Source organism: Taudactylus pleione, unplaced genomic scaffold, assembly GCF_031769625.1.
Source record: "Taudactylus pleione unplaced genomic scaffold, aTauple2 ptg000154l, whole genome shotgun sequence".
Classification (NCBI taxonomy): domain Eukaryota; kingdom Metazoa; phylum Chordata; class Amphibia; order Anura; family Myobatrachidae; genus Taudactylus; species Taudactylus pleione.
In genome coordinates this window covers 30,736,279-30,749,013 of record NW_028284556.1, presented here as the reverse complement: position 1 = coordinate 30,749,013, position 12,735 = coordinate 30,736,279, and the positions used below count along the sequence as shown (strand labels likewise).

The window sequence follows — 12,735 nt, the reverse complement described above, 5'->3', positions numbered from 1 at the left end:
AGCAACACAGCCCATTAGAAGCCAGGTGCGTCAGGGCGGGCGCCCTGTGGACCCTATGGACTTCGTAGAAACAGAGATAACAAAGGTAAGTTCTTACCATATCTCTTGTTTTCTACTTCAGGGTCCATAGGGGGTCCACAGGGTTGACCTTGGGGATGTCCCAAAGCAGTTCAACTAAGGGCGGGGACGCTCCTGTGCAGAAAGGAGAATCCTGCGCCCGAAGGATGCATCCTGAGAGGCAAAGGTGTCAAACGCATAAAATCTTAGAAACGTTTGAACCGAAGACCAAGTGGCTGCCTTACACAGCTGAACAGCTGAGGCACCACGTTTAGCAGCCCAAGAAAGGCCCACAGAACGAGTGGAATGAGCCTTAACAGAGGCTGGAACAGGTAAATGCTCTCGTATCTAAGCCTCCCTAATAACAGAACAAAACCAACGGGCCAAAGTCTGGTTGTTGGCAGGCCAACCCCTCTTATGAAAACCAAAGAGGACAAACAAGGAGTCGGACTTTCGAACAGAAGCAGTCCGATCAACATAAACTCTGAGAGCACGGACAATGTCCAACGAAGTCTCCCCTGCTGTAAGATCAGGGGACTGAAAGGCTGGGACCACCAGTTCCTGATTGATATGGAACTTAGAGACAACCTTAGGTAAACACTCAGGACGAGTGCGAAGCACTGCTCTGTCCTGGAGAAAATAATTAAGAAGGGGGGACTACATGAAAGTGCCCCCAACTCGGAAACCCTCCTTGCTGAAGCAATAGCCAGGAGAATCCTGAGAACACCCCGGAAAAAAAGTCTGTACGTCCGGTAACATAGCAATTCTACGTTGGTACCAAACCGATAAAGCAGACACGTGCACCTTCAGAGAGGAAAGGCGTAAACCTAAGTCCAAACCCGACTGAAGAAAAGCCAGAATCCTTGAAACTCTGAATACCACTGAAAGTACGTGTGCCACACTCTATGGTAAATCCTTGCAGAAGCAGGCTTGCGTGCCCTCAGCATGGTGGAAATAACGGTACTAGAAAAGCCCCGGGACCTTAAGACGGCCGTCTCAAGAGCCACGCCGTCAAAGACAGACGACCCAGATCCGGGTAAAGGTAGGGCCCCTGAGACAACAAGTCCTGCCGCTGAGGAGGAAGGTACGGAACGTCGATGGACAGACTCTGTAGGTTGGAGTACCACGGACGTCTTGGCCACGCTGGGGCCACCAGTACCAGAGTGCCTCCGTCCTGATAGAACTTGCGCAGGACCCAAGGCAGAAGGGATATCGGAGGAAACAGATATGCCAGCTGAAACGTCCATCTGACCTACAGAGCGTCCACCAGACTGGCGCCGTCGTCCCTTGTCCTTGACCTGTACACGGGCAACTTGTGACTGTGACAAGAGGCCATCAAGTCCATCTCCGGCAGTCCCTACTTGTCCATGAGTAGTTGGAATACCTCTGGATGAAGCGACCATTCCCCTGGATGCACGTCGTAACGGCTGAGGAAGTCTGCCTCCCAATTGAGGATTCCGGGAATGAAGACTGCAGAGATCGCTGGAAAGTGGCACTCCGCCCAGGTTAGGATGTGAGACACTTCTGCCATCGCAGCCCGGCTGCGAGTTCCTCCCTGGTGATTGATGTACGCCACCGTGGTGGCGTTGTCTGACTGCACTTGCACCGCCCTTCCGTGAAGAGTGGTGCCGGCCGACTGCAGAGCCCTGTACACGGCTCTTAGTTCCAGAACATTAATGGGGAGAGCCGCTTCCTCCGCTGTCCAACGACCCTGAAGTGACAAGGAGCCTGTCATCGCCCCCCAACCCCGAAGACTGGCATCTGTCGTGAGCCGAACCCAGTCCGGGATCCAAAAGGGGCGAACCTCGAGAAGGTGAGATGTTTAAAGCCACCAATTCAGGGACTGTCGTACATCCGGAGATAGCACCAGGGTCTGTGACCGGATCCGGTGAGGCAACCCATTCCAGTTTGCTAGAATCAGCCTCTGCAGAGGCCTGGAGTGAAACTGGGCAAATTCCACCATGTCGAATGCCGACACCCTGGAACCCAGCACTCTCATTGCCGAGTGTACCGAAAGACTGGCACAATCCAGGCAACTGCGTATCCGCAACTGTAGGGAAGATACCTTTTCTGGAGTTAGAAAGATCCGCTGCTGATGAGAGTCTAGGAGGGCCCCCAGATGGACCATCTGCTGAGATGGGATAAGGGATGACTTCCTCCAATTTATTAACCACCCGTGCATCTGCAGACAAGCCACTGTCAGTTGGAGATGTTGCAGCAGAACCTCCGGAGAGCTTGCCAGCAATAGGAGGTCGTCCAGATACGCTAACAACCGTACCCCCTGGTTCCGAAGGTGGGCAGCCATAACTGCCATCACCTTGGTGAACACCCTCGGCGCTGTGGAGAGCCCGGAACTGGTAGTGACGGTGCAACAGAGCGAACCGCAGACACCTCTGATGTGACGTTGCTATCGGCACATGGAGGTAAGCGTCCTGGATATCCAGGGAGACCATGTAATCCCCTGGTTCCATAGCCAGAATTATGGAACACAAGGTTTCCATTCTGAACCTGGGAATCCTGAGAAACCTGTTCAAAGACTTTAAATTTAGAACGGGTCGATGGGAGCCATTGGGTTTCTGTACCAGAAACAGCAGAATAGTACCCCATCCCATGCTGAGATTGTGGAACAGGTACAATGACCCCTGCAGTCAGCAAGGAGTCTATAGCTTCCCTGATCAGCATAGCCTTGGCTATGTCCTGAGAAGGACTCGTGCAGAAAAACTAGTGAGGCGGTCTGCGCCGAAAAGACAGGGCGTACCCCTGGGAGACCACTTCTCGCACCCAGGCATCGGTGGTGGTATTGAACCAGCTCTGGGCGAAATGAAGAAGTCGGCCTCCCCTCTGGGATCCCCCAGAGGGAGGCCCGTCCCATCAGGCGGAAGGCTTATCTTCCTGTTTGGAAGAGGGACGCCTGGCACTCTAAGCTTGTTTCTTGGACCTAGCCAGTCTATCCACGATCCTATCCAAGTCTCGACCAAAAAGTAATTCCCCATTAAAAGGTAAGGCCTCCAGGCCCTTGTTTGAATCAGCGTCTGCTCTCCAGGACCTCAGCCATAAGGAGCGGCGGGCATGCACAGCCGCAGCCGACACCCTAGAGGTTAGCAGACTAGCGTCCAAGGAAGCTTCTCCAATATAAGAAGCCGCATCCCTCATCTGTCCTAGTAATGCCCTCTGGACTTCCTGAGTATCCTCAGGAAAAGTGTCCCCTAAGGCATTGGCCCAACCCTAATGGCCTTAGCCACCAGGAAATGGCCCTGGACGGGCGAGCAATTGCTCCCGAGAGGGAATAAATAGACTTAAGGCAAGCCTCAACCTTTCTGTCCGTGGGATCCTTTAACGAGGAAACTGACGGTATTGGCAGCGTAGCACTCTTAATAAGGCGTGTGACATGGGAATCCACCGCCGGTGGAGCTACCCACTTCCTACAATGCGCCTCCGGGAATGGATAATTGGAAGCCAACCTCTTTTGAGGCACAAATCTCTTACTGGGTGTCTGCCAAGCCACCGCCATATGATCCGTTAATTGATCAGATAGGGGGAATACCGCCGAAGTCACCTTAGTTTTTTTTTTTTTTTTTTTTTAAACTAGGGAATTTCTACTTAGGATCAGGTGCCTCATCCTCTATTAGGAGAATGGCACGCACCGCCCTAACCAGAGCTCGTACATTAATAGACGACCGAGATTCCAACTCCTGAGCCGAGGTGTACGAATCGGAGTCGTCCTGGACATCACCCTCATCTGAGGACCCCTCAGTGTCCGAAATCTGCGCCGCATGCAACTTATGTGCACGCTTAGACGCCCCTGCAGACCTGTCATTGTGCAGCATCGACTGAAAAGTCGAAGATGCAGCTGCCAGACTCTGGACTGAACTGGAGAGCACGTCCACCCATGGTGGAGGAGCTGCCACATTGGTCTGGAAAGGCACCACAGACTGTTGTGTAGCAGGAGTGGCCTGAAAATAGATAGGCAATCCTGAATAAGGGTCCACAGTCTGTGACCCAGAGGACCTCTGCAATAATTGCGGGGTACACTGGTAATGGGAAATGGTAGGCTGGGACAGAGTCCTCGTAGGGACAGCAGACGGAGCCGCAAGGCGGTCCGCCAGAGACACCAGCACCTGTGAAAACATAGCCCATGGTGCCTCCTGTGTCATAGGGGGTCTGGATTGACCAGGAGTCAACTGACACCGCTCATAAAGGCCATCCAGAGATGCCTCTTCCCTATGTGATCCCGCAGAGCAGCGCCTGCAGGAAAGCAACACTGGAGTCCCGGAGTGCTCAACTTCACCCTCAGACATAACCAAATATAATGTACAGACAAAATATATATGGCAATAGAGGAAAAAAGAACTGCACTTCCCTGTGTGCTGAACAACAGTCCTGAATATGGCACTGTGTAGCACACAACTGTATGTGACAGACCTCACAAATACTTGATTTATATATGTGAGGTTAGTAGAAAAGCCCCTCCTCCACACCTGTAGGGCTAAGGAAGAAGGAAAGAGATAGATATAAGCTGACAGTAATAAGAGAAAAATACAGACAGCAGCACTAGCAAAAGTCACATACCATGCAGGAAGATATACTCACTGCACCTTTACACTACACTCAACCGCCCAGATTCAGTGTCTGGGAGGGCTATAGTGCTGTGTACGCCGTCCTAACAGGGGAGAGGTACACAGGGGGACCGGTCCGCATGCTCCCTGAGGGATCTGCGCTGCCACATGTAGAAAAAAATGGCCGCCAGAGACCTCAGAGGAGGAGTGGCCGAGTGAACTGCAGCTCAGGGACGCTAGACATGCAGGCTGAAAAGCGCGCTGAGCTGAGGGGAGGAGCCGCTGAACAGGGAAGGCTTCCTCCCCTGGCTGGCCATTAACCCCAGGGATGCTGGCTTCCCGCTTGCCGGTTATCCCTGGTGGTCTAGTGGTCCCACGGGTTATGGGGGGGGCCCGCCGCCACTGCCAGCAGCCTCCGGTCTGTCCCCAGGACCGGAGGCTAAAGGACTGCATTTAAGGTATTCCGCGCGCCGCTGCTAGCCAGCGACGCGCGGCTTACCTGAATCCCCGGCGACTCCGGCAGCAGTCCTGGGAGGTAGACAGAGTCCGGCTAGTACGGACTCTGTCCTCCCGCCGCGATCCCCAGATCAGTACTGGCGTCGCGGCGCCAGTCGGGGATCAGAGCGGCAGCGTGGGCGTCTGTACAGACAGCCCTTCGCTGCCGTCTGTAGTAAAAAGAGAAACTAAAATAAATAAAATCTATTAGAAAATAAAAAGCTTCTGGGGGCTGCTCCTGCAGCCCCCCTGCGCGGTGACCGAGTCCGGCCGGGCACCAGCTTACACTGAGGTGCCTGTGGCTCGGGGGCAGGGTATAGAGGAGGACCCAAGTGCATCCTGGGAGCTAAAAGCTTAACTGTGTGGTGCCCATGGATCCTGATCCAGCTATATCCCCAAGGTCAACCCTGTGGACCCCCTATGGACCCTGAAGTAGAAAGTATCAATATGCACAAGTTCAATATATTAACGTAATCTAAAGGTGGAAACTATATTTAGACATTTTGTTTTATAGGAAATTAACAGATAAAATGATCAACTTGACTAAACTGGGAAGCACAGCTCCTCAATACATTCCTGGGCAATTTGGGCTGTTAGGTAACACTGCCCAAGTGCTGGCTCTGTATTTATAATGCCAGTCTGTATTTGCCAATAGCATTGCTCTTCAGCAGTCTGCAGTTAGTTGTAACCATTTGTCACATCATGCGTTACTGTTTTTTGTTTTTCATCAAGCTCACCTCATGGGAAGCAAATTGTTTTTTTACATCTTCTACGTCATCAGATACATAGTCTTGATTCTCAAATATGTCTTCTGCCATAAGAAGCCAAGTGAGCACATCTTCCAGGGCCACTTGGTAGCTGTCGAGATCCATCTCTACCTCAGTTACTGTGCTGGGTGTTACCTTGCTGGGCGTCTCTGGACCAGAGTCTCCATATGGTTCATTTGAGACCTAATGTAAAAATGAAAATGCATTATTTTCCCGCCAATATGGCACACCTTCATTATCTAAGCAACTTAAGCTTAACTCCGCCAAGATGTTGATGGAATGTTTTAGAATATCAGTTCCTTCTTTGCAACTCAACCTCGGTCTCTCAGATTGAGATGTTTTGTCCATTCTACATCTACTCGAAAATTATCTTCACCCCTTTCCCAAGCTGTGACAGAATTTCAAAAAGATGGCAATAAAAAAGGCATATTGCATCATCCACAAACATTATTATTATTATCCTTTATTTACATGTTCCGCAGCGCCTTACATAGTACAACATACATTTAAAAGTTCCACCGGATGGATCCAGGTAATGCAGTAAGAAGATCACCACACAAGGTGGACATTCATCAGCTTCAAAGTGCATTTGTAAAGAGCCGGTGTGGGATGCGGGAGGATATTGGCTGAGCCAGGGGATGTGAAGGAGACAAGAACAGGCGCAGAGAATCTGCACCCAGCACTTAGGAAGTTGAATAGTGGTACTGACTCCTCAAGGGAAGGAGACAAAAAAAGGGAGAGTATATCAGTTCTGTGAGAACTTCAACCCAAAGACTCTATAGGAGTGCACTCTCATAGCTAAATGTCAATCAAAATATCTTAAAACATAACCTTTATTAATTTTTGCAAGGAAAAAGATTAAAATGGACTTACACAGATCGTTATCTTGCTAGTGGTTACCCAGATGAGGGAAAGGCGAGATATGAAAATGTAACATTAAACAATACAACATTAAACATGTATGATAATCATAAAAACACCTGGTCAGAATGTTGCTGAGTATATGCAATAGATACGTGGAGTGATAACCTGGAGTATCAACAAGATAAGGTAAAGACAGTGAGTAAGGGGATGTAAGATACTGCAGCTAAACTCTGCTGCTCCCTATCACACAAAGGAGTGGAGGAGAGGGAATGAGAGGTAACCCCTGGAGGTAGCAGTCAACAGTGGTCAACGTCATCAACCCTAACCTATATATATACATATATATATATATATATATATATATTAGAGATGAGCGGTTCGGATTCTGTGGAATCCGAACCGCTCCGAACATTGGGGATCCGAGTCCACCCGAACCCTGTTCGGGTGTTCACCGCCTGACTCGGATCCCCGTTCGGGGCCGAACGGCGGCCGCCTGATGTCGGATTCTCACTAGAGAATCCGACATCAGGTCTCCTCGCGTGTAGGGCAGAGCGCAGTGATAGCGCTCTGCCCTACACAGACACAGACACACAGCCGCCAGCGGCAGCTGTGTGTTTGTTACAGCAGCCAATGAGAGTCACACAGACTCTCATTGGCTGCTGCACGGAGGGAGCCGGCTGGAGCTCACACATGAGCTCCGTCTTCCGGCTCCCTCCTCAGCGTGTGACAGAGCGGACGGCGCGGGAGCGGGGAATCAGGTAAGTTTTATTTTTTTTATTTTTTTACTTGTCAAAGGTCCGGGGGCGCTACTGGGGGGGGGGTCTGCACTACTGTGGGGGTCTGCTACTGGGGGGGGCTATACTACTGGGGGGGCCATACTACAGAGGGGCCTGCTACTGGGGGGGCTATACTACTGGGGGGGGGTCTGCACTACTGGGGGGGGGTCTGCTACTGGGGGAGGCAATACTACTGGGGGGGCCATACTACAGAGGGGCCTGCTACTGGGGGGGGCTATACTACTGGGGGGGGGGGTCTGCTACTGGGGGGGCCATACTACTGGGGGGGATCTGCACTATTGGGGGGCCATACTACAGAGGGGCCTGCTACTGGGGGGGGCTATACTACTGGGGGGGTCTGCACTACTGGGGGGGGTCTGCTACTGGGCAGGGCTATACTACTGGGGGGGCCATACTACAGAGGGGCCTGCTACTGGGGGGGGCTATACTACTGGGGGGGGTCTGCTACTGGGGGGGCCATACTACTGAGGGGCCTGCTACTGGGGGGGGCCATACTACTGGGGGGGCCTACTACAGGGGGGGCCATACTACAGGGGGGGGGCCCATACTACAGGGGGGGCTACTACTGGAGCAGCCTACTACTGGGGGGGCCTGCTACTGGGGCAGCCTACTACTGGGGGAGCCATACTACTGGGGGGGCATACTACTGGGTGGCATGCTAATGGGGGGCATACTACTGGGGGGGCCTGCTAATGGGGGACATACTACTGGGGGGGCCTGCTAATGGGGGGCATACTACTGGGGAGCATTCAACTGGGGGCACTGCATAGTGGACGGTACTACTAAGGGGACTGCATAGGGGGCACCACTGCTGGGGGACATTGTGTAAGGGACACCGCTACTGTGGGCATTGTGTAAAAGGGTCACTACTGTGGGCATTGTGTAAAAGGGGCACTACTGTGTGTCGTAACATAAATAAGAGACACTACTTTATGGTGTAATGTGAATCAGGCCCTATGTGCGGTGTAATGCTAATAAGATTGTGCACTGTGACTCCTAGGGCCGTAGCCCACTTTGTAAACAAGTACTGTGACTCTGCTGGCCGTACCCCACTGGGTGGGTGCACTACTTTTCATTTCTGCCACTGCTGTGTGGCAATGTGTCATAGATGTGCTTTATACTGTGGTGTCTGTGTCGTTGTGCCGCTGCTTTGTCGCTTAGTAACCAGTCAGCTCACTGCAACCTTTGGCCAATAATGTTGAAAACAATATTATAAGCTGTGATATGGTCTAAATTGACTGGAAATTAATGTTATTGAGGTTAATAATACTCTAGGAAGAAAAAAAAGACCAATTTATGTGATTTTAGCTTTTTTTGTCAATTTTTGTAAAAAAATCCAAATCCAAATCCAAATCCAAATCCAAAGCCAGTCACCGCAGTTTGGCAAATCCAAATCCAAAGCCGGACGACGAATTAGAACCAAATCCAAATCCGGCAAAAATGGTCCGGCGCACATCCCTAATATATATATATATACCGGTATATATATATATCAATGGAACGGGCGATATATCTATCAGTGTGTATCCAGCTTCAGTGCTCTTTGCAGTATTGGATTGTATTGTGCTTTGTTCTGCATTGTCTGTTGGCATTTGTTAACTAGGGATAGTGCACACACATGCCAGTAGTTTTTTTCTACACAAGGGGGTCAGATGCAGGGCATGTGTGTTATTAGTTAGGTAAATGTGTAGTGTAGTATGGTGCAGCTGCAAGGCAGGGCTGCTTGTGTGATTTGTGCAGGTGCTAAGGTACAATGACACGAGCATCAAGGTGATTAGTGTGACCCTGATGAACATTGTTTATTTGTATTTGTCTTTAGTAGGCCCGGGAATTTTTGAAGCATGTGTGTGCTAGGACAGACGTGGGCATTACCCGTGGGCCGGTTGGGTTGTGAGGCATGAAAAACTGACAACTGCCACCTCGGCATGAGCGCACAAATAGGTGACAGTAGAGTGTCTAAGGCACTAGTGCTAAGGATGATGCCCACATAATCTAGCTACTGAAGTGGTGGTTCCCTTCCAGGGGCGTAACTGGTCAAGTACCACCCAATGGTGAAAAATGTATATAACACATGTAACTTAGCAAGGAAGATGGGCTCCCCCTAAGCTCTGGGACCCATAGCAGCTGTACTCCATGCACCTATGGTAGTTACGCCCATGTTTCCTCCCTTGTTGACGCTGTTTCATCACTGTGTGTGTCTGTCTGGTTTTAACAACTTTCTCATTCTAGAGAAGCATCGGACCTGCGTTCCAGGACTGCCTGTGCAGAGCCTCAGCAGCCTGAAGGTGGGAGCAGCTGGGGCGAGGTAAGTGCACAGCTACACCTGCACCACACCTCTCAGTCATTTACTAACAAACCAAAAATGATCTGGTCAGTTTTAATTAGGTGGTTATGAGGCATTGGGGTCGTTTTCAGGTCAGACACACCGCAATAGCACACAAGTTACACAATATCAGCAGGGTGTGTGACCAGCATTAAAAGTTACAAAAGACTGGGTGAAATAACAATAAGTTTTATCACATTTAAGGTTCCTTTTTTTTCTGCACAGATATACATATCAGTCAGTATATTTTACTATCGCAGATTTGTGTTTCCTGGGAACTAGCCCATCACACAGAGTACATGCTGAAACACGGAGCACACGCCCAGTTGGTTGTATCACTGGTGCCTAACATTTCAATGAATTAATATTTTATAAGCTCTTTTTAGGTTTGTAAACAAGGGTGGGGGCACATATGAGAGAAGACTTTAAATAGATGTTTCCATTAGACATGAACTCACTGCAGTTGTAATATGCACTTTTAGCAATTATATTAAATACGTGCTCTTTAATAGACTGTGAGGAACACAATACTTAAGGAACCAATTTAGCGAAAAGACAGATGTGTTTATTGGGATGTTGGGGTGATCATGTAAGATAATATTTAATCTGTTAATACCTAAACAAATGACTTGGGGGCTCTAATATTTTGGTACTTAAGGAAAATTAAAGCTTAAGCTCCTTCCAGATTTACAATGCTGTATTTAAATGTATTTACCCATATTATTATACTTTATTTATATGGCGCCACAGGGGTTCCGCAGTGCCTTACAACGTAAATAGAAAACAGTGACTTACAGTACAAAATATTACAGGACAAGGATGTGTTTTATAAACATAGCTACAAGAAACAAGCAGCAGAGCAACAGAAACCAAAGGTTAGGTGCCATTGTAGGGAGTATGAAATAGATCATAGTATAAGGGAAGGAAAGTCACATGAGGGAAGAGGGCCCTGCTCATGAGAGCTTAGATTCTAATATCTCCCGATCACTTAATTATTGATTTGTAAGAAATGGGTTCCAACCAATAGATCTACAGTAAATTGTCTGACAGTGTCTAGCAGTGGCGTAATTAGGGTATTTGGAGCCCAGGGCAAGTTAAAAAACGGAGCAAACAAAGTATGTGGGTGTGGTGACATTTCACAAGGGGTGCGGCCACAGTAAAATGGGGGCGTCTCAACATGACACACCACCGTTTCTCATCACTCTGGGAACATTCCTTGCCATTCCATATGCACCTTAATGCCCCCAGTAGTAGTGCCCATCTTGCAATGCCCACTGTAGTAGTGCCCCTTAGGCAAAGTCCACAGTAGCAGTGCCCCTTATACAGTGCCCCAGTAGTGTCCCTTATACCCTCAGTAATGCACCCTTATACAGTGCCCCGAGTAATGCACCATTATACAGTGCCCGCAATAGTGCCCCTTATGCAGTGCCCCCAGTAGTGCCACTTATACAGTGCCCCTTATGCAGTGCCCCTTATACAGTACCCCCAGTAATGCCCCTTATACAGTGCTGCTAATAGTGGTCCCCTTATGCAGTGTCTCCAATAGTGGTCCCCCTTATGCAGTGCCCCCAGTAGTGCCCCTTATACAGTGCCCCCAGTAGTGGTCCCGCCTATGCAGTGCTCCCAATAGTGCCCCTTATACAGTGACCCAAGTAGTGGTCCCCCTATACAGTGCCCCTTATACAGCGCCCCCAGTAGTGGTCCCCCTTATATTTATATATTACCAGTTATTTATATAGTGCACACATATTCCGCAGCGCTTTATGCTTATACAGTGCCCCCAGTAGTGGTCCCCCTTATGCAGTGCTCCCAGTATTGGTCCCCCCTATACAGTGCCCCTTATACAGTGCCCCCAGTAGTGGTCATCCTTTTACAGTGCCCCCAATAGTGGCCCCACTATGCAGTGCCCCCAGTAGTGGTCTCCCTCTTACAGTGCCCCTTATATAGTCTCCCCAGTAGTAGTCCCCCCTATACAGTGCCCTCAATAGTAGTCCCCCCGATGCAGTGCCCCCAGTATTGGTCCCCCTATGCAGTGCCCCTTATATAGTGCTCCCAGTAGTAGTCCCCCCTATGCACTGCTCAAACCCCCCCTCCACATTATGCCACTGGTGTCTAGATAGACACCAACTTTTAGGGCAAAAGGGTCGACATGTGCAAAATGTCGACACTCAAAAGGTCAACGGGTACAAAGGGTTGATATGATCAACAGGTCGATATAAAAAAAACAATTGACAAAACAAAAATGGTCGATATGGTTTTATTTGTCTTTTAGGGCTAGGGTTAGACACTTACTGGAGAGTTAGGGTAAGGCACTAGGAGGGAGGGTTAGGCACTTACTGGGGGGGGTAAGGGATAGGCACTAGGAGGGACGGTTAGGGCTATGCACTTACCCCGACGGTTAGGGTTAGGAACCTAAGGGAGGTTTAGGGTGAAGTTCAGGGTTAGAAAAAAAAGTGGCTGTCATTTTTGTGTCGAACATTTTTTTGTGTTGACCTTTTGACTATGTCAACCTTCATCCATGTCGACCTATTGCCTGTCTAACAGTTGGTGACTACCTATACACTCTCAACATTTTTACTGTAGATCTTTTAATCCACACCCATAAGAAATGTTAGTATGTACAAAGTATAGCAAAATATGTCAGCTGATTTGTCAGATGTGCCCGGGGTTCTCAAGCCAAGTGCAAACAAATGCAAAAAAAATCTTTATATTAAAGAGAAGCCAACAGGCAAGCCAATCTTTTTCTAAGGTAAAATTATCATATATTAAGGCAGGGCTTGAAAATGCAAGTAAACATACAACTTTTGCCATTATTATTATGTTTTATTTAAAAGGTGCCACAATGGTTATGTGGCGACGAACAAGGATACAACATG

General features: G+C 49.3%; 1 protein-coding gene across 4 annotated transcripts in view; it reads right to left on the bottom strand.

Annotated features, from left to right (window-relative positions):
* The window catches only part of UTRN (utrophin), a 764,396-nt gene that overhangs the window by 618,507 nt on the left and 133,154 nt on the right, over window positions 1-12,735 (bottom strand). For 2 of the 4 annotated variants that reach the window (XM_088474409.1, XM_088474411.1), the window contains exon 1: window positions 5,846-6,015. In XM_088474409.1, coding sequence (XP_088330535.1) covers window positions 5,846-5,980 — 135 coding nt within the window. In that variant the 5' untranslated portion in view covers window positions 5,981-6,015. Of the gene's footprint in view, window positions 1-5,845; window positions 6,059-12,735 lie in introns of those variants that run through there. The other 2 variants (XM_088474412.1, XM_088474410.1) reach the window with 2 other exon arrangements.